General features: G+C 45.9%; 1 protein-coding gene across 1 annotated transcript; it reads right to left on the bottom strand.

Moving 5' to 3' along the window:
* Positions 1-28: 28 nt before the first annotated feature.
* Positions 29-27,144, bottom strand: RNF126 (ring finger protein 126). Its single transcript, XM_043978393.1, has 9 exons — positions 27,043-27,144; positions 8,739-8,797; positions 6,447-6,510; positions 4,326-4,570; positions 3,825-3,893; positions 3,653-3,722; positions 2,666-2,759; positions 1,485-1,600; positions 29-1,348 (listed from the first exon to the last, which is right to left on the bottom strand). Exons 1-9 carry the CDS (start codon positions 27,115-27,117, stop codon positions 1,220-1,222), a joined length of 921 nt encoding a protein of 306 aa, XP_043834328.1. The 5' UTR covers positions 27,118-27,144; the 3' UTR covers positions 29-1,219.

Raw genomic sequence — 27,144 nt, 5'->3', positions numbered from 1 at the left:
CTAAGGAAAACTCCAGAGCATCGGCTTCTCGTTTTGAAGTAGCTGTATTTTTAAATAGCTTCAAGATACACATTTCTTTCTTTCTTTAAAAAAACAAAACAAAACAAAAAATCTGTAAGAGCAACTGACCACGAGGGCAGTTTCTTTTTGCTGGTCCTTGTTGTGGTCCCAGTCCCAGTGCTCGACGTAATTCTGAGCTCATCCGGGCAGTGAGGCAGGAGAGTAGGGGCAAAGGGGAAGGGATGACTGGGGAATGGGAGAGATGTCAAGAAGAGGTTGTGAGGAGGTTAAATGCCAGACCCAAATGGGTTCCTGGCTTTGTTCCTGGGAGCCAGACACGGTGGAGGCTGGGGAGTGACAGCCTCTTGGGCTGGCAGCCAGACAACTGGGCTGCACTTGCCCTAGGAGAGTCTTACCCTGTTTTCCACAAATCATGCATCACCTCTTGTTGAGCTAAAACGTCCATTTATTTAATAGCAGTAATAATTTAAAATTATAAAAACCCTTTCCGTTGTTGAGCATTAGAGGGCGAGGTTATAAAGACAGACAGGATGATGGGGGAGTGGACAGTTCGCATGTGGGATGGCAATGAAACAGCCACACTCCACCGGCCTTCCCACCTGGGAGCATTGTCTATGTTCCCTCGGGGGGGTTACAAAGGTTAGGGGGGTTGTTGGGGAGAAAGGGGAAAATGACAAGTATCTCAAATCCACAACCATAGAGATGGCTTAGCCACATCCATCCTTCATTTCAAACAACCTGGTACCTGCTAGGATCCAGACTGATGAAAAGCAGTTAATGTGACCTGGGGGCTTTGTAAGCCAACGCAGTGGTAGCCATCAACCGGCAGGAGAGACAGAGCTTCCCTGGAACCGTCAGATGAATTGGGGACTGGCGGGTAGAGAGGGGGGGAAAGGTCTAAAGGCCTTTGGTGCTTCCAAAGCTTGTTTTTAAAAAAAAAAAAAGGAAGAAAAAGAAAGGGAAAAAAAAGAAAGGTGCTGGGGTCTTGGGGTCTCCCCTGCCTGCCTCCCCCTCCCCTCCCCTCTGTCTCCTGGGTTCAGCGTGGGGTGGGGGAAGATTAGCTGCTCCCTCTCACCAGGAAGCAGATGGGCAATGGACAGGATAGGGTTTGGGGCAAAGGGGAACGAGGGAAGAAGGTCGGGGGTGGTTGGTTGGACTGGCTGGTGGTGAGATTCATGAGTTGTTTGTTGAGTTTTCATTACTTGGCGAACTGGAGGAGGAGGAAGAGGAAGAGGAGGAAGAAAAATTCATTCCTGTCAGTCCCCGGGGGATTTGTGGCAGTGTTCTGTCCACTTAAGCTTTTTCCGACACACTGGCAGGTATCATGCTTTGAGAAGTGGAGAGTGGGAAAGAGAGAAAAATTAAAAAGGGTTAGAGCTCATCCAAACCAAAGCGAGGCTTTCAGACACGTAAGGCTCTTCAAGGAGGGGTCTGGATGTGGGTGGCCTCGTATGCCAACATACCTGTTCCAGCCAGGGGACTATGCAGCCGTCATGGAATAAGTGATTGCAAGGTAACTGCCGGACACTCTCACCCAGTGTATAGTCGTCTTTGCATACAGGACATTCTAACCCTGAACCTGAAAGTGGGAAGGAGGAGACATAGCAGGAGGCCTTCAGGACCCCAGAACACCACCAAACTCTCATTCTGCAATGGCTTCCGAGCCTATTCCATCCTGCTAGGTGGCTCAACAACACTATCTTAGACTCCCCGGGAATAGGCAGAGGTGCTGATTTGAAAAGAAAAGCTACCTCAATCTGTCTCCAACATCACCACCAATGACGTGCTCTATGTAAGCCAAGTCAAAGCACTTGAGACTTCTGAGGAGCCCCAGGAACCTACAAATGACAGAATGCTGGAGCTAAGAAGTAACCTTAGAGATCCAACCCTTTGGGGAGAAGTAGGCTCAGAAGAAGACATGCAGCTGAGGACAAAGGCAAGTTTCCCAATGCTCTTTCAGTATAGGAGGCTGACTCTCCTACAGACATTTGTCCCAATCTACTTCAAAAAATCTTGGGAGCAAATAAGAGGGATGGTTTGGGAATGTCTTAGTAGGAAGGGTCTGACCATTAAACTGGGCTATCTCCAAATACAACCAGTGAGATGTTAGCTTTGCTTTACCAGGGAGCAGAGGGAAAAGGTCAAGGTAGGTAGAAGAGCCAACACAGCTGATTAAGAATAGCCTCCTCTGGCACCTAGGTGGCGCAATGGATGGAGCACCGACCCTGGAGTCAGGAGGACCTGAGTTCAAATCCAGCCTCAGACACTTGACACTTACTAGCTGTGTGACCCTGGGCAAGTCACTTAACCCCAATTGCCTCACCAAAAAAAAAAAAAAAAAAAAAGAATAGCCTCCTCTGGCTTCTGGCCTCTAAACTGCCCCGCCGACTCTGTCACCATTGAAAACCAGGCTCCCCACCAAAGAATCACATACCACCGGAGACTCCAGAGACCACCTGGTCCAACTGAATTTTACAGGTGAGACACATAAAGGGGAGCGGACCTTGCTCAAGGCCACACAGAGTTGAGGTTGAGCCTAACCCAGGTGTGGAGCCTCACTCTCCCTGCTCCCGGGGCTCACTTAGCAGCAGTCTCAGGCTCAGCCATCTGCCTCCAAGGTGCCCCTCAGGGCTGGGGTACCTACCTACGTGTTCCTCTGTGACTTGTATGGTGGGAAGGGCTTGTATTTTCTCTTTGTCTGCTGGTGGGGGACCGGTGTTTTCAAACTGATTAAGGAGCTGAAAGACAAGAGGCGAGAGTGCCGAGATCCCTGGTCTGGGGCATAGCTTCTTTTGCCAGAAGAAATCAGTTCACTGAGCTCAATGTGTCTGGGGTCTCGCTTTTGGCCTTGGATAGTAACTGAGGCAATCCTGCCACCTGAATCCCAGGGAAGGCCTCTTCCTGGGCCCTTCTGGAGTCAGTTTAGGCTCTGAAAAGCAAGGACAGATTGCCTGCCAAAGCCCTACAATCTGCTAAGTATCCTTTGCCCAAATCTTTGGGAAAGCCTGCCTAGCAAAACAAAACACTATTCTGTTCACAATTAGGGGAGTGAGCTTCCGGGATCAGCTGGGCTGGCCTCACTTTTCCAATTTAGTTTGGGATGCATCTGCTGCCAATCCCACCCACTGAAATTGGCCCCTGCTCAGCCTCTAGTTACCCAGGGTGTCATAAAGAAGAGGTGGGCCACCATCTGCCTTTCCAAAAGTCATGAGGGACCCTGGGGCTATTATTTCTCAGGGGCCAGGGTAGTTTGTTTTGTAAGGAGAATTGCAAAGGGTTCAGGCCATTTGTTTATAAACAACAGAACTTTTCCTAAAGGAAGAGTTACTGAAGATAAAGGGACCAGGAGGGAACCCAGCATGTATTTGAACGGTGACTTTCTTTCCATGTAAAAAACAGGGAAGGATTTCAGTTTGGGGAAAGGGGTGGAAAGTCCAATGAGGGGATCCCTTTCTGTCCTTTGCTCCCACACTACAGGAGGCTCCTGGGTGTTTGGACTCCATGCCCCAAAGAAAACCCAGAGCCATAAGCCAGCAGTGCCACCAGTGGCAGCTTGACCAATCTAGTGTGCACCCCTGCAGCCTTTCCCAGGGTGAGCAGACAAGCCCCAGGGTTTGAGACTGCTTTTTACCTGTGTAATGATCGCATCCAGGCCATTGGCGCCCCACGCATAGTCCATTGGATTTGAATGCAAAACGCCCCTTGAGAACAGAGAGAAGAAAAGGCTGATGTTTAAAATGGACTTGAGGGAGAGAAAACAGGTACAGTCAGCCACAGCTCCCATGTGATGCTTCCCGACTCACCAAGGGCCCAATCCCAGGTTTGGTATTGTTGCAGGTGCAATAATTCCATTGACCAATTGCTGAATAATCCTAAAAGAAAAAAAAAAACAGCCAAGGAAGTATTAGATTAATGAGAAGGCTGCCAAAAGAGCCTTTCTAAAGGCTGATAGTTTGAAACCAAGAGGAAGGAAAGGCCATGTGGTATGATGGAAAGAACACTGGTTTTGGAATCAACACCTGGATTCAAATTTGGGGCCTGAAATTTACCATCCATATGATCCTGGCCAGATCACTTCCTCTCTCTGGGCCTCAGTTTCTTCACTGGCAAAATGGGAACATTACTCCTTGCCCTGATTACCTCATAGGGCTGTAGGCTCAAATGTGGTCACAAATGTAAAGTGTTTTTGAAAAGTGGAAAGTGCTATAGAAGTATAAACTATTATTACTATGCACCCCAAAGGTGGGGTCATATACCAACTGTTGGGAATCACTGCAGATCTCTGCCTGAACCCGGATTCTCACCCTTCTAATGTTGGGACGCCTTCATGCCTGCCTGCAGCACGCCGTGCAGTGAGGCGGGCCCGTGGCTGCCGTGCGCCATAGCGGTGGCGGGACTGGTGTTCTCTCTCCCGCCTGTTCTCCGAGTCCCTGGCGTCCTCAGATTGCACCCCAGAGCCGAATGTGGGAAATTCAAAGCTGTCATCAAAAATCCCAAAGGCAAACTGGCCATAGCCCTGTGGCAAGGTGAATAAATGCTGATCCACATTCTATAGAGGGGGAGAGAAGGTTAGGTGAGAGGAGCCTGGGGGTAGTGATCATTTCAACAATAAATTCAACCCAACAAACATGTTTTAAGTGCCTGTGATATGTAAAGCACTGTGTTTTGACAAAGGAAGATGACGGAATCAGAGCTGGAAAGGATGGGAAGCTCCCCTAATCCCGTCCCCGAAAGTGCAGGAGCCTCCATCATCCAGGCAGGTGACCATCACTGGCCTCCCATCATCCACTTCCAGCTACAGGACATGCCCCGTGTACAAAAGGCAGCCCCCTTCTCCCCCCCCCCCCCCCCCCCATCATTGATAGATAGCACTCATCTCTGGAAATCTGCCTCCTGGTGATTCTGTGAGGTTGTACTGGGACTCACCTGAGACCATGCAGAACAAGCCTAATTCCAATTCTTCATGGGAGTCCTCCCTTCAGATATCTGAAGACAGTCATCATGTCCCCTATAACCTTCAATTAAGCTTAAACTGGGTTGAATCCATGGAGCCCTAAGTGCTTATAGTTCCCTGCATGAATAGCTCTCCCTTCAGGGCCTAGACCTGACAGAGAGGATGACTCATCAGCAGTCTAGAGGGTAAGAACAGACCACTGGACTACCCTGAGGCAAGTCTGTGGGTAGGAACACAAAGAGGAAATCTAAGAAGCCCTGCTCAGCCAATCACTGGTGCTACAGCAGGAGCTGTAGCTGGGCCACATCAAACCTGGGAGCTCCCCCTTTGACCCATAAGGCCCGCCCTCCCTAGGCTGGCCGCTAGCCAAATCTGGTGGTCTCCTCACTCTAGGCAATAGGGCCAGCTCATCGATTCCCGAGGATGCCAAACACATCCCTACCTCCAATCTGCTCCCACGAGTGCTCTCTGCACCCCTATCTCCTCTTCCACCTCTCCTGGGATATCTCCTCTACTCCACTCTGCTTATCTAAGCCCATCCCTGTCTTCAGGCCCCTCTTTGGAGTCCTTACAGAAGCCCTTCATCTGTGTGAGTCACTGGGCATTACGCCTCTATTACATGCAGTATTTGCCTTTGTGTCTATGTTCTATCTCCTCCAGTAAATCCTAAGTCCCTTGAGAAGGGGGACTTTGAAATATCCTTGTTTTCCCCAGCACCTACACATAGTAGGTGTCCAAGTGATATGTATCGATGGGAGTGATGATATGTATAGAGGTAGCCATACTGAAAAATGGCCTTGATTCATCGCATCAATGAGAGAACAATAACAGCTCACATTTCTATAGCACTTTATCATTATAAAGCACTTTATAATCCACTGATGCTCAGAGAAAGGAAGTGACTTGCTCAAGGTCTCACATGTAGGTAAGTAGCAGAGCTGGGACTAAAAGCCAGGTCTCTCCTGACTCCAAGTCAAACGTTCTTTCCACTATACTGAGCTGTCTCTCCCTGAGACAGAGAGGAGATAAGAGGACACAGACAAATCAGGGCTGAGGTTTCAAATGCCAAGTCATTAAAACCACTAAACATCAGGAGTTGCTCATGGTATCATACATTGGCCTGGAATGTTTTGATATTGGCCTAAAAAGGTTATATATGGCAAGAGATTCTTCTTGTGGAAGAATCTTGGTCCTTCCCACCTGATAGATTTATTTTGAAACATGCTTGGATTTAGATGTCACTTAGCCAAACTATGACATATGACATACAGCTCCACTCTCAGAGGATGACACCCAGGGAAAATAGGTGCTGACTGGACACTTCTCTTCCCTCAGAGAGGAAGGGCTCTGTGTGTGTGTGTATATGCACATGTACATGCATGTGTGTGCATATTTGCTGGCCAACTTGCCAGAAGGAAGCTGGGGAGAGGGGGAGGGAGGGAAGAAGAGGCGGTGTCAGTTTCCCACTTACCTCGAATGGTTGTCTGTTCTGATCCGTGGGAGCTGCAGCAGAGTTGGAACTATTTTCAGTATTTCTGAAGAGAATGATATCACATGTTAGAGGCGATTATGAAAATACCAAGTCAGGACAAATTGACTCTCTTCTTCTTCCTTTCTTCCCCTCCCTGCACTTGCAGCAGGAGCTGTGGGATGATGGGAATCTTACCCAATACGAGGCCCACACAAGCATCTCCTACCACTTTGGACACTATAGCTCTTTTCCCTTCTTTGGCCCAGACACAACTATTCTGGTCTTTTTCTGTGGTCTTCTCTTTAATTGTTGTTTAATTCTGTGTGGCCTGTGTGTTTACTTAGCTAAATTGTATAGAATTAGAATCGAGATGGATCTGATGGCATCTAGTCCAACTCACCCATCAGCACCAATCTCTCTGTAATGTCCCTAACAAGAGGCCATCCAGACTCTGACTGAACATAGTCACTGATAGAGAGAAATCACTCCCTCACAAAAAAGTCTATTTAGCTGAAAAGTCCACTCTGACTGCTGGGAAGTTATTATATGGAACTCAAACTGCTTCCCAATGATTTTCCCCACTGATCCTTTCCTGCCTCCTCCAACCTCAGGCAGAAATCTGCTCTCTCTTCTATGACAGTCCTGTAGCTAAGTGAAAAGGCAATCACATCCTTCCACATCAACTTAAGGTAATGTCATTTCAATAAAAAACAAATGGTCTGGGGCAGCTAGGTGGCGCAGTGGATAAAGCACTGGCCTTGGAGTCAGGAGTACCTGAGTTCAAATCCAGCCTCAGACACTTGACACTTAACTAGCTGTGTGACCCTGGGCAAGTCACTTAACCCTCATTGCCCTTCAAAAAAACCCCACAAAAAACAAAAAAACAAATGGTCTGTCTCCCAGCAATGCTACTTCTGACTGTGTCAAGTGCTCAGGCCCACTTAAAAGAACAGTGCCTTGCACCCATTAAATCAGCCTTGAGAAAAGTTTGAAAAGCACCCCATGCTTAAGGCCCCTCAAATCTCTAAGGAGTAGCCAGAAGGCCAAAGAGAGTCCACTCCATTTTGGGCAGGAGTCCATCTTTACCTAAGGTCCCAGGCAGTTCTATCAGCTGCCAGATACAGCCAGACAACCAACTTCACACTTTTAACCTCCCTGTGCTTCTTGAAGGTCACCGAAAGGAAAGCAAGGCCAAGTTCAGAGATCTGTGGCAATGTGTGTGCCTGTCTTGCTTCTGTCTACTAGCTCCCCCACCTAAGGGCAGCTTCTTACTCTTAGCTATTTAGTCCTATCTCCTCACTGCCAAATGAGGAAATTCAGGCTAAGAAAGTGAACATGATCTGTACAAGGTCATACAACAAGGTAATGGCAGAGCTGGGCCTAGGGCCTTAGACCTGATTCCCGGGCCAATGCTCTGTCTCCACTACCAGGAGGGTGTGCTGAGGAATGGTCAGGCTCTGCCTGGCTGCAGGGCCCTGCTTCCCAATCAGCACCACTTCCCTGGGCTCCTAACAGGTGCAAAGGGTCCTCATGTCAGGCCATGGCTCTGGTGGAAGTAGCGCAGTGTTGGCACGAAGCCTCTTCCAAGAGGAAGGGAATTCAGACCTGAGGTGGGCTTCTTATATACCTTCTATCCATAGCACAAAGTGCACCCATTTCTCTTGATGACTGCTACACCTGGACTTAATGAACACTTTAGGGATAACTTATGATACTTTTTGGTGTATTGGCTGAAGTTGTTTCATTAAGAGAGAAACTCAAATGGGAAATCTGCCCAAGTCAAACACATCATACAATCTTAGAGGCCAAAGGGATCTGAGGGGTCATCTAATCCACTTTCATTTTCAAGGTAGGAAATACTTTTACAGCACCCACCCCTGGAAAGCCAAGCCTCCCCCTGCTCTACTTTTTCTGAGAGGACCCTTTGCCTTGTTAAGTTGCTCTATTTATTAGGAAAATCTGACTTGCTGTAACCCTCACCTACTTCTTTTCCTCTGGAACCAGTCTGGGGAAAGAAATTCTGCTCCCTCTACCCATGAATCTTACCATGGTTTGTTTACAGCCTGATTCCTCACACTCAATAAGGGTCCTTTGCAATTAAAGAAGCTATCAGTTTTGTAAACCTAGAGATTCTAGGCCTCTTGGTGAGAGAGACTAATTGGTCAGTTTGGGTTTCTAGGGACAGAGGAAAGAGTCTATTAGGCACCCTTATCCTGAAACAGGGATATTTTCTTTTCTCTATGAAAGAGAACCACAAAACTGGGAGCCTTGACAAAAGGGCAGAATAATCACCTGGTCTCTTCTGGAAGCTCTTCAATAAAACCAGACTCACACCGTGGGCAGATATAATCCTAGAGAAGAGAGATACAGAAAGGTGAATGGCAAAGATAATTAGTGGACTTTCCATGGAATCAACAGCTTCAGTCAACGTGAGCTGCCTGTTTTCCTCCTCTACGCCATGCTGACAGAAGACATGGCAATCAGTTATGACAGACAGGTGGAAGTGCCCAGTGAGTGGCATTCAGCAAAGCCAGAGGGCACGCTCCAGCAGTCTGAAGAGGGCAAAGTCTCTGTATCTGAGTCCAACCCATACATAAAGGAAATTCCCACTGAATGTAGCCAGCAAACAGTCACTGGCCTTTCTTTCCCTGAAGATCTCTAAGGAGGGGGATACCACAGCAGCCCAGTTTGTACCTGGACAGCTCTGCTATTGAGGCTGTCCCAACTTCCTCACATTATTCCCAGTTCTTCCTCAGGAGTCAAACAGAACAAGTCTGATTTTTCCTCCCCTCAACAGTCCTTCAAAGACTCTCAGAGAGCATCCTGTCCAGGCTAAATGCGCCAGCTCCTTCACCTGACCCTCACATGACCTAGACATAAGGCCCTTACCCATCCTGGCCAGACTCCTCCAGACACTCGCTCTGCAGCTTATCAAGGTCCTTTGGGATCCTCGGCTGATAATTTACAAGAGTGACTTCTTCCAGGAAGGCACATGAGATTGGCCATCCCTTCCTGGACTTGTGAGTCAGAACATCTGGGTTCAAATTCTGATCACTGTGTGACCTTGGGCAAGTAATTGAAACCTTATACATACAACAGTAAAGACAAGCTGCTATCCTGCTGGCTTAGTAGATGTGTTTTAGGGATTAAATGAGATGATGGTTGTGAAAGTGTTATGTGAAGTATGAAGTACTATAGATATGTAATGTATTTTCCTTTCTTCCTTCCTCCCATCTTTTCTTTCTTCCAGAGCCTATGAAATCTCACCCAATTCAAACTCTAAGCTTAGAGTTCAATGAGTGAGAGGCAGGGAATAGAAAACTGAATATAATGTTTGGTTTTTTCTTAATGTTTAGGTAGTTTGGCTGATTTTCCCCCCTTTTATTTAAAAAAAAATCTTTGTTTTATGGAATGGCTCTCTGGGAGGGGAAGAGATACAATAGGAAAGGTGATATAGAAACAAAAAGATAATCACAAAAAATTATTTTAAAAAATAAGTGAGGGGCAGCTAGGTGGTACAGTGGATAGAGCACCGGCCCTGGAGTCAGGAGGACCTGAGTTCAAATCCAGCCTCAGACACTTGACACTTACTAGCTGTGCGACCTTGGGCAAGTCACTTAACCCCAATTTCCCCCACCCACCCAAAAAAGTGAGAAGCAGCATGACATAGTATATAAAGAAAGAATCAGCCCTGGAATCATGAGGAGTTAAGATTTCATAGGAGAAGTTGAATAAATACTGTATTAACAGAAGGAAAACACCACCACCAACCTCCTCAGGTGGTCCAAGTATGACTATCCCATCTGACAGAGAAGCAAACTCAGGCTTAGGGAGGTTACAGAAAGCTCTTAATATTAGCTCATAAAGATGCAGGTCAAATCAGGGTTCCTGGTTCTCAAATCATGGAAAGTGTGTTGTAAACTCTAAAGGCACACAAAAGTCATTTACTTAATATTTACGGAATAAAGTACTGGGGAAACACTTTCTTGAAAACTATAAAATATAACCATTAAGAACCTAATCATAAAATCTATCTAAGTGGGGCAGTGAATGAGCCTTATACTCATCAGAATTAGCTCAAAGACCTTAATCTCATCAGAGTTGGCTCAAAGAGGAAATAACATACACACTCAACTGGTTAAAGTAATCTATCTAACCCTGCAGGAAAGCAAGAGGGGAAGGGGATAAAGGGGGAGGGGTGAAAGAAGGAAGGGTAGATTCAGGGAGGGGGTAGTCAGAAGGAAGTTGAGGGATGCCCATCAACTAGGGAGTAGCTGAACAAGTTGTGGTACGTGAATGTAATGGAATACTATTGTGCTGTAAGAAACAATGAGCGGGGCAGCTAGGTGGCGCAGTGGATAGAGCACCGGCCCTGGATTCAGGAGGACCTGAGTTCAAATCCGGCCTCAGATACTTAACACTTAACTAGCTGTGTGACCCTAGGCAAGTCACTTAACCCCAATTGCCTCACCAAAAAAAAAAAAAAAAGAAAGAAACAATGAGCAGGCAGACTTCAGAGAAACTTGGAAGGACTTACATGAACTGATGCTGAGTGAGATGAGCATAACCAGGAGAACATTGTACACAGTATCAACAACACTGTGTGATGATCAACTGTGATAGACAATACAACGGTCTCTTCTCAGCAATACAATGGTCCAAGATAATTCCAAAGGACTCATGATGGAAAATGCTCTCCACATTCAGAAAAAAGAACTGTGGAATCTAGATGCAGATTAAACCATACTGTTTCTACTTTTTTTTGTTTTTCTTTTTTGAGGTTTTTCCCTTTTGTTCTGATTCTTCTTTCACAGCATGACTAATGCAGAAATATGTTTAATGTGATTGTACATATATAACCTATATCAGATTGCTTGCTGTCTTGGGGAGGGGGGGAGGAAGGAGAGGGAGGGAGAAAAATTTGGAACTAGAAATCTTATAAAAACAAATGTTGAAAAATCTCTATATGTAACTGGAAAATAATAAAATACTTTTATGATTTAAAAAAAAAAAGAACCTAATTAAATCCACTCACTTAAACAGCCACTCAACCTCCTATCCCCTTTAGGGCTTGCATCTGAGAGACACTAGGAGGATGACCTTAAGGCCACTTAAAGGCTCAGTGTCCCTAAGACTACAAATCACAGAAAAACTGCCAATCTGCACCAGTGCAAGGAGTTGTCCACACCAATGAAATCAAAAGTTTTGACAGTTTCACCAACTGTCATGCCCCAAAGGAGCTCAGTTTTTGATCCAAGAAAGCCAGGCAAAACAAAAGAACCAAGAACCAGACACAGAGCTTTCTCTACAGCTAGTCTATATATAAACCCAGGGGCCAGGGGTAACCCAGGAAAAGTGCTGCTAGACAGACACTAAGGCTCCTTCTTCCTTCCAGGCACCAAGGGGAGCTTCTCAATGGAGAGAACAATGGACCTGAAACCAGCAGAACAAGCTCCTGTGTTTACTACCTGTGTGACCATGGGTAAATAATTTACTCTCAATGGTATAAATGGGGCCTGCCCAGCTTCTTTCATCACTGTCCTTGTAACGATTGATGCCACCTGCTGGAGACCTACTGTAGGAAAGCTCCACCATGAGGAGAAGGTCTCTGAGGGCAAGACCATGCGTCTTTTCTTTGGTGTCAGGAAGTGACGTCTGCTGTGGGAGGAAGAAGGGGGAGCCTGGCGCTCTGACTCACTCTCTTTCGTGTGGACTCTGGCGGAGAGTGGAGCTAGGAATGCTCTCTCCCTTTAACAGATAGATGAAGCTAGGCCTTTCTCTTTCTCTTCACCAAATTCTTATTCTCCTTAATAAATGCTTAAAAGTCTAACTCTAGCTAAAGCTTATAATTTATTGGTGACCACTCATTAGATTTTAGACAGTTTAGCTAGAATTTTAGCCCTTACATCCCCAAGGACCAAATGAGAAAATGGATTAAAGCATTTTGTGACCACATAAAACTCTATTAACATAAGCTATTATTATTATTAGGAGCCTGAGAAAAAACAAATACAAAGAATTTTACCAGCCACAATCATACAATTTTATCTTGACAAGTTTTAGGCTTGGAGAGTTTTCCAAGAACTCAAGTACTCTATGTCAGTCGTTGGGACTCCTATGCAGTGGCCCTTCTGGTCTACATACTTCTGATGCAGCAAAGGAAATGTTAGCAGATGCCCATGGCCTTCAAATTCAGATGGAGTATAGGCCTGACCATTGCATTACAGGATCGAAATGCTTCCAAAATACAAATGTACGAGCTGGTTCCCTTAAAATGCTCCTTTGGCACTTCGAATGCTCTCCAAAATCAGAAAGTTTGCACAATAGGACTCTGATGGTAGCCAGACCAGTTGAGGCCTTCAAACAATTTAGAGTTAAGTCTTTCTGCCCTATACCTTTCTTGGAATAACTTTAAGTTGATACATCTATCCTAGCAAAAACCTGAAATGTTGCCAGACTGAATATTGATTGAGAAAAACAGTAAGATACCATAAGAAATTATTTCTTGCACACCAGAAATGCACAGAAAGCCACCAGAACCAACAGGAAAGGAGATCTCCAACAAAGCCAGCACCATCATAGGCAAACAAGCCCAGACTTCCAATAGGACAGAAGGGCCAGAGACATATGTAGCCTGTAGGTAGCAAAAGTGAAGGGTGTAGGGGCAGCTACGTGGCGCAGTGGATAGAGCACTGGCCCTGGAGTCAGAAGTACCTGAGTTCAAATCCAGCCTCAGACACTTAACACTTAGTAGCTGTGTGACCCTGGGCAAGTCACTTAACCCCAATTGCCTCACTAAAAAAAAAAAAAGTGAAGGGTGTCCCGCAAAGTCCCAGGGAACAGCAGTGATCAGAGAAGCACTTCAATGCTCAGACTGGGACAGCACAGACTCAGGGGCTCTGAGATCTCTTAACACTCAGTCCTGTTAATATGAATGTATGGATCACCTGGATTTGATGGAGGTGCCTTATTATCCAAAAGTTTTTTTTTCCTTCAGGGCAATGAGGGTTAAGTGACTTGCCCAGGGTCACACAGCTAGTTAAGTGTCAAGTGTCTGAGGCTGGATTAGAACTCAGGTCCTCCTGAATCCAAAGCCAGTGCTTTATCCACTGCGCCACCTAGATGCCCCCCAAAAGTATTTTTTTTTATGAAATCTTGGGTTAATAGAAGCAAAATGTCCTTCAACTGAACTTCAAACTGAACTCAGATACCTAGCAGATAAAAGTCCTTACCTGGTGACTTCTTTCCTCAGGATATTAAGTTCCTATCTTATGGGGATATCTGGGCATCCTCATCCTTGCCAAACTCCTTTTTGAAATCCTGTAATCTTATTATGGTGCTTCTATATTTCCTCTATACTTGTTATAACTGAAATTGTTAAAACTGCTTTGCATTACATCCATTCTTGTTAAAGTATTTGCTTTTGGGTTGATCTGTATCATGCTAATGAAACTGACAACATCCTGTGACCAGTGAACACAAAAAAACCCTTATATACCTTCAGAAAGAGGGAGCTCCCTTCTCAGGAGGGGGTCTCCACATGGTCATGTTTCTTTCTTCATAATACAAATAAATTTATATTATGTTTTTTTCTGTCTGCCTCTGATCTGGTTTTCCCTGTAGGATAAATTATGAAAAATAATTTCTATGATTTGATCTGGTTTTGTCCTGTAGGAGACATATTCTCTGATCTTTTTTTTTAATAGGAGATATTATAAAATTAATTTTTCTGATCTGTTTATTAATTTTTTTGCAGGAGACAGGAAGATAAAGGCTATATTTAATTTTCAACAGTCCTAAGAGGGTCTTGAAGAGCCAACACTAAATCTCAGAGACCTAGGAGGTCTGAACCCTGGGAGGTTGAAGTCAGAACAAGAAACCAGGGTAAAAACCAAGCAAGGTCACACCAAAAGTATGATACAGGGTGGCACCTAGTCCTGGCACAAAGCCTTAATTCAGAAACTAAAGCTAGAGAGATAGTAAATCAAAGAAGCACAAACAATTATTGTTGATCTAGACACCCCCCCCCAAAAGAAAGCAAGCAAGTATAAAAACTACAAGCAGTGACTCAAAGGAAAAAATGGATTTTCTATAAGAACTACATGAAAACACAGAAGAAATGAATCATACAATAAAAAGGGGGGAGGAGAAGCTTTGAAAAAAGGATTAAGAAGGAGAATAAAGATCTTGGAACAAAAAGTTCTTACACAAAAATCCAAAAAGATTAAACATAAGTCAATGATTCTATGAGAAAGTAAGAAATATTAGAATAAACTCAAAGGATTAAAAAAGATTACAGGAAAAGAAAATATATTTGATATGAAAAAATTAGTGACAAGGGAAGACAGGTCAAAGAGTGATAACTTAAGAATTATTGTATTGGGGGGCGGCTAGCTGGCGCAGTGGATAAAGCACCGGCCCTGGATTCAGGAGTTCCTGAGTTCTAATCCGACCTCAGATACTTGACTTACTAGCTGTGTGACCTTGGGCAAGTCACTTAACCCCCATTGCCCCGAGGGGGAGAAAAAAAACAAAAACCCAAGAATTACTGTATTCCCAGAAAATCATGATTTTTAAATCCTGGAGATTATGTTTTAGGAAATTATAAATGAAAAAAAATGCCCAGAATTATGAGACTAGAGGGCAAAGTGAATATCAAGTCCTAGGAATATAATAACCAAAATACAGAGTTCCCATAGCAAAGAAATAAAACACTGCAAATACCCAGAAAGAAGCCAGTTTAAGTACCAAAAAAACCAGTCAGGATCACATAAGACCTGGCAGCTTCTACTTCAAAGAGGAGATCTTGGAATACAACAGTCCAAAAGGCAAAAGAGATAGGCTTACAGCCAAGAATAACTTACCCAGTAAAGCTGAATAGTCTTAACGACCTTTAATGGAAGATATAACTTTCAAGCATTTCTGATGAAAAGAGCAAAGCTGGGGAGGAACTTTAGAATACAAAACACAAGCCAAGAGAAACCCAGAAAAATAAGTTAAGGCTGTGTGACTTGAACTGTGTGATAGTGTTAATGTAGAGCAGGGAGAATCTTTAAGGGAAATCGAGGGAGTTAAATAAGAAAAACGGGGTGGGCTGGCTCTTTTCTGACCATTTTAAAAGGCCAAAGAGAAGGTAAAAGTAATATGACACATGTGACCACTCCCTGGAATTCATTATTCACACTAATGAGAAGTGGTGTGAAAAGGAGGAAGTTGGTGGAACTTGCCATTTTTCATACTTGGGATATGTGCTAACATGGAGGAAGAGGTGGGAGGAGCAGGCATCAGCAGAACTTCATTCTTAGCTAAAGGCTCCTACATCACCTGCATGTGAATTTTGTGTGGAAATGTATCAAACTCAACAGAGTGAAGTGGCATGAACCAAAAGAACAATGTATACAAGGACAAAAATATTGTAAAGAAAAAGTGAAAAACTGAAGAACTCAGATCCAGGCAATCACCCACCAATGTTTCCAGAGGCACAAGATGAAGCATGTGACCCACCTCCTGATGAAGGGGTGACGGCCTCAACGCACAGAGGTACACATTTCTAGACTAGGCAGTGGGTCAGTATTTGTATTGTTGTTGGAGTACGCTTTTGTCTTACAGGGATTTTTGCGACCCCATATATATCCAGAGTGGCATAAAAATTTCTTTGGACAAAAGGGGGTCTCCAGTGGAAAAAGTTTAAGAAGAAGGAGAAACCCCTAACACAGTCAAGATAAAAGAAAAAACAATCAAGTTCAGACTCATTCAGCCTAGGGAGGGGAGTAAAAGAAACAGGTTGTTGGGAGGCCAGGCAGAGACCCTCCCATTCCCTGAGGCTATCCTTCACTCCTCACTCCCCAACCACCCCCACCCAAATCCAATAAGGTGCCAAGTCCTGAGTAATCCACCTTCGGTAACATCTGTATATGCATAATGTTGCCATGACCCTGGTCCCAGGCCCCCTCATCACCTCGTGCCTGGCCCATTACAATGTGTTCTGTTTGGTCTCACGGTCTCTAGTGTCTCCTCCTTATAGTCCATCCTCCACTCAACTACTACAGTAACCTTCCCAGAGTGGAGCTCTTACCCTGTTACTCTCTCCCCTACTCAATCAACTCCAGGGACAGCCCAAGGCCTCCCGGATCCAATGGAAAATCCTCTGGCTTTCCAAGTCCTTCCATCACACTCACTCAATCCAGTAATACCAGCTTCATTGCTATCCCTTGCACAGGACCCTCCCCTCCATTTCCTTGCACTGGCAGCCCCATGGCTGAATTTCCTCCCTCCTCATCTCTTCCCAGGCTTGCTTCAAGCCCAAGCTAAAACCCTACATTCTACAAGAGGCCTTTCTGACCCCCACCCCCCAACCCCACCAGTGTCTTCTCTCGTCTATAGCTTGCTCCCATGTGGCTGTGTTTATGGTCTCTCCCATAAGCCCTTGTGCTCCTTGGAGAGCAGGAACTGCTCTGTGCCTTCACATCCCCACCCTTAATCCAGTACCTGGCCCAGAGTAGGCACTTAATGCCTACATGATAGGCCTTGGTAAGAACCCAGCATTGCACAGATCCACTCTAGCGGAAAGCAGGCCTTCCTGAACCCCCTTTGAGAATGTTTCTTCAACCTGGCTTCCAGTGCCACCTCGGACACAAACTATCTGTGTGACTGCACACAAGTCGCCTGCCCCTCGGTGTTCCTGGAGCCAAGGTGCTGACCTACACTGGTAGTGGGCGCTGCCTCACCCAGAAGCTCCCTCTGCCAGTGAATTCACGGGTCTAGTCCCTGTCCCGACTGTCACAGTGAAACGAGCACAAGACTTGGGGGCAGATGGTCTGGATTCAGATCCAGCATCTACATGTGCTCTCTGTGTGCCTGACCTTGGACTAAGTGTTTCCTTTTCCATAAATGAAGAAGTTGGGCTAAATGAGCTCAAGATTCTTATTCAGTTCTCATTCCTCTTATTTCATAAAAGTACAAATCCTATCATTCTATGAAAGCACTTTCCTTTGGCTTCAGGCAAGATCCTCTCGAGAGTCTGGGAGAACAAGATCTGCCTGTCTGCGGCAGGTGCCATGTCTCCACAGGCAAACACTCCCATGCCAATGGGAGCCCATGCCAGTGACAAGGTAGCACGCACAGCATGCAAGGCAGTCTAATTTCCACCAGAATTCTTAAAAGATGCTGGTCCCTGCCAGCGGCATCACTCATGAGAGCTGAATAATCTTGCAGGGTGCCTGCTAGAGACAAGCTGATGCTCTGGCAAGAGGTCTTGTCTTGCTGGAAACAAGCATCTTCAGCTTTCCCCAAAGTGCCACAGTCACACGCCATGAGCAGGACCAGGCGCTGAGGGACAATACTGACCTGTGGCTGGGCACCAGGCCTTCTCTGCACTCCTACTGCCACCGACCTAGCCCACCGGCACTCAGCTGGCTCCCCACCTCAGGTGTCTCCTCTCTCCAACCCATTCTTCACGCAGCTGTCCATGTGTCACTCCTAAGGCACAGGCAGGAATGACCAGGTCACTCCCCTGCTTAATCAATCAATCAATCAGCATTTATTAAGCACTTACTATGTGCCAAGGATACAAAAAGGCAAAAGACAGTCCCTGCTCTCCAGGAGCTTCTGCTTTATCCTTGCTGACTCCTGAATTCCTTCAGAATAAAACACAAACAGCCAAGCCTGGCCTCTTCACAACCCAACTCTAACTGACTTGTTCATTTTTATTTTACATTCCTCCACATTCCAGCCAAACTGAACCACTTGCTGTTCCCAATACTTAACACTGCATCTCATGGCTCTGAACATTAGCCCTAACCTGGTTCCCATAACCGGAATTCATTACCTTTAGGAGAAGCTTTCTCTGACCCTCCTGGCTGAGCGATTTCCTCTGTCCCTCAGGCTGATCTGGACCTCTCCTTTGCCGCCATCACTCCTTACCCTATAATATACAGGGCCCCCAAGTCTGAAAATTCATTTGTCTAATAGGCCCAACATTCTTTGTAGCCATGGTGTGACTGAGTTGGGTGGGAACTGGATAATTTCTATCTCTGAATCCCTAGCACATTAAAAAAAAAAAAAAAGGGGGGGGGGTTCCTGCACAAAGTATGTGTGAAATCAATGTTCAATCAAAAGGTGAAGAAACAAGTCAGGTGACTAATGCCCATCCACATTCAAATACTGTTTAACGATCAAAAAGGATGTGGGACCTTCCATCAAACAATACAGGTCGAAGGCCATCTACACCAGCCCAGCCCCTTCCTTTAGGCTGCCCTAAGGAGACTGCCCAACCTGCAGGAGATCTCTGACAAGGAGAGGGCACCAATATGTAGCCTGTCCCTCACCCTTCCTGTAACCTGTCCACCTTCTTTTTCAATTTGATATCTTCCTGATATCAATCTTTACTCTAGTTCACTATCTTACACAGCCCCGTGTAGTGGAGAGGAGAGGCAGCTACACCTGGAAGAAAACTCAGACTACTTAACCAACCTAAGCAGAAGACCTGGCTCCAAATCCCAGTGTATCCACTTACTAAATGTGAATTATTTTATCAGTATGACCTTGGACAAGTCCTTTGCTATGCTCTGAAACTTAGCTCTAATGCCCCTTCCTCCTCGAAAATCCATATATACATCTCTATAACTGGGTTTTAGTCATAGTTTTGGCATCAGTTAACTAAGTAGGAATTACTCAAGTCTTTCTCCAAGGGAGTAGGACGATTTCATGGAAATCGCAAAAACATGGTGGTAGAGTATGTGGTGGAAAAGATATTAATGTTAGGGTTAGATCTGGGTCTAAACTCTGTCCTGCTATTATGTGACACTGGCCAAGTCACTTCACCTTCACAAGACTGTTTCTTCAAGTGTAAAATGAAGGGGATGGACTACATCCTATAGTCTCCTTCCAACCATAAATAGGATTCTATAATCTATAAAACGAGTCTACTGCTGACTCCCCAGGGATAACAAAAGGAGGTAAAGCAAGAGAGAAATCTAAATATGACTGACTAGGGATGACCAGAGGGTGTCACGTTCATGTTACAGACCAACAGAAAGTGGGTGTCAGACCAAGTGACATGAGGTTCTTGCTATGACAGGTAAGTCTAACACCGCTGGCCATGTGCTTTCTCATTTAGTGCTCACATCAGCCCTAGGAGGCAGGTGTTATCACCGCCCCCGAGTCGAAGGAAACTTGGGATCACCTGGTGCAAAGCCCTTGTTTTACGAATGAAGAATCTGCTGCTAAGACTCCTGACTTGCATCTCCAACTGAACATCTTGAACTGGATGCCCTGCAGACATGTCCAAAACTAAGCTCATCATCTTTCCCCTAAAACCTTCCACTCTTTGGAACTTCTTTGACTGTAGAAGGCACCACCAGGCTCTCAGTCACCCAGACTCACGACCTAGGTGTCATCCTCAAGACCCCCCAATCCAATCTGTTGCCAAGTCTTGTCAATTGTACATCTCTCAAGCCCCAGCTAAAATCCCAACTTCTCTAAGAAGCAAAAATCCCTTAATGCTAGCACCCTCCCTTTGTAGACTGTGTCCAATTTATCTTGTATGTATCTTGTTCATAGTCATTTCCATCAGACTGGGAGCTCCTAGAGAGGAGGGCCGGACTGGCCATGCTTGGTTTTACCAGTGTTTAGCCTCGTGCTTAATTAGCCCCTAGTGGATGTTTAATGAATCTTCGGGACTAACTGGCCTAAAGCTACAAAAGTAGGAAGAAGTGACAAATGCAGGACTAGAACCAAGACCTAAGAAACCAAAGGCCAGGTTTGGGCTCATCTGATTACATCCTGAGGCCCAATTCTCTAGTGATGAGGAACAGCGGCGTGCACTGCTCCCCCAGCTACATTCTCTCTGGCCTAGTGACACAGTGGTCCTTACATATGGCCAAACCCCATAGAAAATGCTGCATACCTCCATTATGGGGTGAGGGGGAGAATCACCAATTCTCTTTAGGGAAGTCTGACTACTGGATGACAAACTTTGGAGTCCTGTAGCCTCCCATTAAGTTCACCAGAAAGAACCACTGTGTGTCACACACAAGGAAAGGGATTCCTGTGGAGAACACCCTGAAATTTACAGCTGAAAGGGACCTTCAGGATCATCCGGTCCTCTTTGATGAGGACACACAAACTCAGAGAAGTGATAGCACCACTACAAACAACAGTGATTGGTAGAGCCATGACTGTACACCCAGGTGCTCTGAGTATTCTTCATATCCCAGGCTGCCTTCCTTAGCAAGCGACATTATCACTTGAAGCAGCCCCTCCAGCTTTTGGACAGTTTTATGAGTTTTTCCTTAGACAGAACCAAAGATGAACTCTCTTTAAAACTTCCACACAGGGCTGTAGCCTTGCTCAAAGTATTTTCCAATACACTCTCTCATTTGAGTCTCACGATCACCCTAAGTCCAGTCAGGCAGTCACTATCAGCCCTATTTAACAGAAGAGGAAATGGAGACCCAAAGAGTTTCAATAATTTGCCATAGGAGGGGGCAGCTAGGTGGCGCAGTAGATAGAGCACCAGCCCTGGAGTCAGAAGTACCTGAGTTCAAATCCGGCCTCAGACACTTAACACTTACTAGCTGTGTGACCCTGGGCAAGTCACTAAAAAAAAAGAAAAATAATTTGCCATAGGTCTTGTGCCTAATATTCATCCTAACTTTTACAGACCAGGAGCTAAGCCCCAAAGAGGTTCAGAGACAGGCAGGTAATCCTTAGGAGCAGATCTGAGCTCCTCCAACTCTGTCACCATGCAGACACTGCGATTTCCACCCATTCCTGGCCCCTTGAAGGAGAACTTCATTAATTCCTCTTCATTGACTCATGACAAACTCAGACTGCCCACAAAGGTGCAAAATAGCTGGTGTAGGAAATGGAATCCAAGGCAGCTCCCCTGCTCTGACAGCGATCTAGTCAGAGTGCCTGAGGCACTCCCAGGCAGTCCCAGTCCCTTCTTTCTCCCAGAAAAGAGAACGTCTAGGACGCTCTCTACAACACCAGGTAGAGTCCCTCTGCCAATAAAGGGAAATGATGAAAAACACTGAAAAATTTAGTGTTATATAAATGCAAGAGGTTATTTGTACAGAAAACTAAAGGACAAGCAGTATCTGATAGACAAGGGATCTCCAAATACACAGACCATAAAAATGTCAACTGAATCAAAACCTTCTCACTGACCATGACTGCAGAACTGTTTAAGATTAAGTACTCGCACTCAAAGGGGCTCCATCTGAGAAAGTCAGTTCCTCACAGGACTTCCACTTAATATACCTCCTTCCTTAACAATCTTTGACAGCTCCAGGTATGAGGAAAGTCATTGAGGAAGAGAGGAAACAAAGGCTGCCCTGGGCCAAATTCTCTGATGAAGAACACCAAATTCCCCAGGTCTTGACATTTTTGGCATATTCCTCAGTCATTTCACAACTATTTATTAAGTGTCCAATATGTGCCAAGCACTAGTCTAAAAGAGCAGACAACATGCAAAAACCTATATACAAACAAGATGTATAGAGGATAAAACTGGAGATAATCACAGATGGATTACCATTACAGAAATCAGGTGGGATTTTAGCTTGGATTTGAAGGAAGCCAGGAGACAGATGAAGGAGGAGAGAATTCCAGGTCTACCAGGAGGGAGATTTGTGTTGTAATGGAGTTATTTTGTTGTTTAGTCGTTTTTTTCAGTCATATCTTACTTTCCATGAGTCCTTTTGGGGTTTTCTTGGAAAAGACACTGGAATGAATTGCCATTTCCTTCTCCAGCTCAATTGACACGAGAAACTGAGGCAGAGGGTCAAGTGACTTGTGCAGGGTCACTCAGCTAGGAAGTATCTGAGGCTAGATTTGAACTCAGGAAGAAGAGTCTTGCAGACTCCAGGCACAGAAAGTACTCTATCCCATGCCACCTAGCTGCCCCTGTAATGGGACTGATATTTGCTTTATAGAAAGAATACCTTAACAGATAACAGATTGATAACAGACCAACCCAGTTTGGGAGTTCAACTTGCAAACTTACATTAGCCTTCCTGGTTTAGTAGAAAGAGGACTGGCGTTGGAACTGGAAGACCTGGTTCGAATCATGCCACTTCCTAAAAGCACAGACCTATACAGGGTCCCTTGTCAGATCCAGAAAAGTCACAGTGGCTCTCTACTGTCTCCGTGTTGAAACACACCAATTCATTCCATCTGGCTTCCCCTTCCCTTGGCAGGCTGGTGCCTCCCCCAGACATCCTCAACATTCCAGCCCGATGGCAAGATCCAAAGGCTCTTGCTCCTCTGGGGTTTGTGCCTTCTAGTTCCTTTCAAAGGTCAGCTCTGTTGCCTTCTTTGATGGGAGGCCTGACCCCACCCCACCAACGGTGAGCCCTCTGGTAGCCACTGGAGGCCCTAAAATGACTTTGTGTTTAAGTGGTCTCCATTTTGTCACAAACCCTACCAAGAAAGTTTCCCCTTCCATCCCTCCTCACAAGTTAATCTCCCTAAGGTGGTATGGTACTTTGATCACATTCCTCTTCTCCTTAAGCACCTTCAGTGGCTCCTTGATACACTTACAAAGACCTTCCATGATTTGTTCTCAAATCTTCTACTTTATCTTCTAAGACTGCTTAACTTCATGATTCAACCCAATCAGTGCCCTCTAATTCTCCAAACTTGCCTGGAACTTCTTCATATCTACTCTAATGCTGACATTTCCCTTTGCTATGCTCTCTCATTTCAATCTGACCATCAAGGCCTGGCTCCAATACTGCCACCCCCATGAAGCCTTTTCTAAGTTCCCAAACTAGAAGTCAAAGTCTAACATACCAAGTACCTAATAAATATATTGGTTCAACAGGACTTGCATGAATAACTCAGGTAATCCATGCTCCGAAGGTCTTAAGTACATGTACAAGACTTGTTGATGGGGATGAGTAGATGTCAAAGTTTTTAAAATCCAATTCTTTTTATTAGCACCTAAAACACCATTTATTGTCAACTCTCATAGTGGCAACTTTGCAACCTATTCAACTATAAAAAAAGACACAGTTGGCATCAACACAAGAATCATTTTGTTGAAAAATCAAATTGAAGACTAGCAGAATTAGAGATATTCCTAAGGATTTAAATTTTACATTGATCAACCTAATTTCTTAAACTAGAAAATTTTTTTGCTTAGAAACCAGACTAAGTATCACATAGCCATCATGAAATCATTCCACAAAACAATTATTACTTTAACCACATTCCAAAAAGAAACGGACTGAAATATCACTGCTTCAGGGGAGGCTCTTCCCTGGCTGAGGTTGTTGGGACCTGGGACATTCCTTGGAAGAGGTGACTACCAGCAGCCAAAGCACCCTTTGAACAAAACAGAAGTCATCACCCCCTCCAACTTGAGCCCCAATTCATCTCTTTTCCTCACTTCCCTATTTTTGACAAGGACATCACGTTCCTATTTGTCCCCTCCCTCACCCCTAAACTCTCCACCTCACAAAGCTACCATCACCTCTTAAGTGAACTACTGCCATAGCCTCTGGACTCTCCCTTATTCAATCCATCCTTCACAGTGCTGTCAATTTACAGACCCAAAGTACAGGTCTGATCATGTCACTCCCTTGGCAAAAGAAGCCTCCATAGCCTCCCACTGCTTTAAGGTTAAAAGACAAACATTTCTGCATGCCATTAAAGGCCTTCAAAATCTGGCTCTAACCAATAATGAAACATGTTACCAACCTCCCTAAAAGAGGTGAGGGACTCAAGATGCGGATCAGACATAATTCCTGTCCATAGCCAATTCAGGAATTTGACTTGCTTGATGATGCATACTTGTTAATGAGGGAGTTTTGGGGTCCCCCCCTTTTTAATTGGAGAGTGGTGATGGGAGTTCTTCATTAAGTAATTTTTTTCTGGGACAATGAGGGTTAAGTGACTTGCCCAGGGTCACACAGCTATTAAGCATTAAGTGTCTGAGGCTGGATTAGAACTCAGGTCCTCCTGAATCCAGGGCCGGTGCTGTATCCACTTTGCCACCTAGCTGCCCCCTCAGTAAGCATTTACTAAGTGCCTACTATGTGCTGGACACTATGCTAAGTGCTGGGAATACCAAGAAAATTAAAACTCAGTTTTTCCAAGGAGCAAACATACTAAAAAAAACCCAAAGCTTGGAATGGAGGAACAAGCCATGAACATGTTCCTTCAAAGGTATGATATTTGGGGGCATCTAAGTGGTGCAGTGGATAAAGCACCGGCCCTGGATTCAGGAGGACCTGAGTTCAAATCCAGCCTCAGCCACATGACACTTATTAGCTGCATGACCTTGGGCAAGTCTCTTAACCCTCACTGCCCCCCCCCCAAAGGCATGATGGTTATAATTACTGAAGGGTATTTTAGTAACTATTAATTTCCTGTTTCTGAGCTGTCGTTCTACTTCTTTTTGATTCCTGGGAGTTCTACTGGCATCTTTGCAACAATTCTTCACATTCTAATAGGAAACAATAGGCAAACAACTTCGAACTAACAGAACATATAAAGAACAGGGAATGATCTTAGAGGAAAGATAAGTAAGTGAGTAGGGCTGGGAAGGCTTTTGGCAGAAGGTGAGACTAGAAAACTAAGTCATGAGGCAGAAAGGACAGAGGGAGATGGAGTATTTGTTGTGTTTGAGGAATAAATAAGCAAGGAGGAAAGGAAAGTATAAAAAGGCTGGAAAGATAAGAGGGGGACAGGTTATAAAGGGGTTTTGTTCATTCATTGAAAAAAATTCAATGATATTTTTGAAAATGTGGCTCCAATCTATTTTTCTGGACTAATCTCACTCATTATTCCTCTTAGCACACTGAGTTCTAGCCAGGCTGGCCTCATGACTGTTCTGCCTGCAGGCCCTTTCATCTCTTCCCTCAATGCTTTTGCACAGGTCGGCCTCAGCTCTGCCTCCCCTTTAGGTGGCACCTTCTAGACCTTCCCCAAACCCATCACTGTGGTCCTCCTCCTCCCCTTGGCACATAATTCACCTATTCTCATGTTAATTCCCATTAGTTAGTAACAGCTAACATTTGCATAAGGCTTTGGCATTCGCATGTTATCTCATTTTCACAACCTCCGGATACCTACTATTCCAATCCCTATTTCAGAGATAAGAAAAACAAGTAAGAGAGATCCAGTCAGTTGTTCAGGGTCACACAGCAAGCAAGTGACTGCGCAGGATTTGACCCCAGGTCTTCCTAAATCCCAGTCCAGGGCTCCAACCACTATAAAGGGGCTGTTAAGTAAAACATAATAAGCTCCCTGAAGGCAGGGGATGTTTCATTTTTTGGCCTTTGCCTAGCCTTAGCTAAAGACACAGAAATGAATGAATCTGCACTCTAGACACCAATGAAAGAGTACAGGTAACCGAATACTCCCCACCTTTTAGAGGTTAGGCCCAAATAGGCAACATATTGGTGAATAAGCCTGCAATTCCATTTCTCATCTATCAAGTACTTTCCAGGCTTTTCACTAGGAAAACTGTTTCAAATAAGCAAAACAATTATTCCCACCCTTAACTCTCCCCACTTCAGCTTTCCAAAAGCCACAGCACTTGTGGAAGGAAGCCCTGAACTGAAAAAAAAGGAATGGATTTTGGGGGAGCCTGAAGGGACGCGATGAATTGGAAGGACCACTTTCCTAGAGGCCTGGAAGGTGAAGTCTCTAGGGATGGGCAGACCTCACACTAGCTTCCCTAAGCATTCCTGGGGGCCGATTCGTGTCTCTTGCCCCCTTGGATAGATATCAAAGCCGGCCAACCCGCCCATGCCCTGGAGAGGGATGGATTCTGAGATGAAGGGAGAAGGGAGTGCACATCCTCCTGGGAAGGGGCAGCAGCACCTATGCCTGCCCACCTCCAGGCTCTTTCCTCCAGAAGCCCAAGCGCCCCCCTCCCACCTCCCCGGCCCTGGAGGCGGGGGTCTCCATTAAACCGTTCCTAGCCATCCCCGATCCCCTTTCTCTCTTCATCCTTCTCAGAAGTCTTTCCAGAGGACCCGAGGGAAGACTGGAGGCGGAGAAAGAGAAGGCTCGGAGGGAGCCCAAGGGCAGGCTGGGGAGGGGAGCCCAGGGGGATGGAGCGAAGGGAGGGGAGAGGCCAGGCCCGAGGAGAAGGTGAGGGCTGGGGAGAGGTGGGAGAGCGCCCAGGCGGGGGAGGGGAAAGCAGGCCCGAGAGCGTGGAAGAACAGCCCCGGGCAGGGAGGTGGCGGGCCTGGGCAGGGAGGGGGGCAGGCCTGGGTGCACGTGGGAGGGAGCAGTCCTGGCAGGAGGTAGGAGGGGGGACAGGCCGGGACGAGGGTTGAAGAGGGAAGGGACAGGCGGGGGGAAGAGGCGAGAGGCGGGAAGGGTCAGACCAGGAGGTAGCAGACCTGGGGGGGCCATGGGAGGGGACGGGCTTGGGGACGGGAGGGGGCAGAGCCGAGGGTGGCGTGGGTAGGGGCAGGCCTGGGTGGGAGAGCAGGCCGGGGAGAGGGGGTGAATGGGGAAGAGGGAAGGCCTGCGGGAAGGCAGAGGACTCGGGCCTATTGGGCCCCGACCCGAAGGCTGAGGGGCGGTGGCCTGGTCCCCGGTGCTGGTCCTAATCCCCGGCCCCTGAGCTCACCGGCAGCCGCGGGGAGATCTCGGCCGAACAGCAGTGGCAGAAGTACCGTCCGGGCTGCGGCGAAGCCTCCGCCATTTCCCTTCCCCCCCACCCCTCCCCCCC

Source organism: Dromiciops gliroides, chromosome 1, assembly GCF_019393635.1.
Source record: "Dromiciops gliroides isolate mDroGli1 chromosome 1, mDroGli1.pri, whole genome shotgun sequence".
In the NCBI taxonomy this organism is placed as follows: domain Eukaryota; kingdom Metazoa; phylum Chordata; class Mammalia; order Microbiotheria; family Microbiotheriidae; genus Dromiciops; species Dromiciops gliroides.
This window is presented reverse-complemented; position numbering and strand designations above follow the sequence as displayed.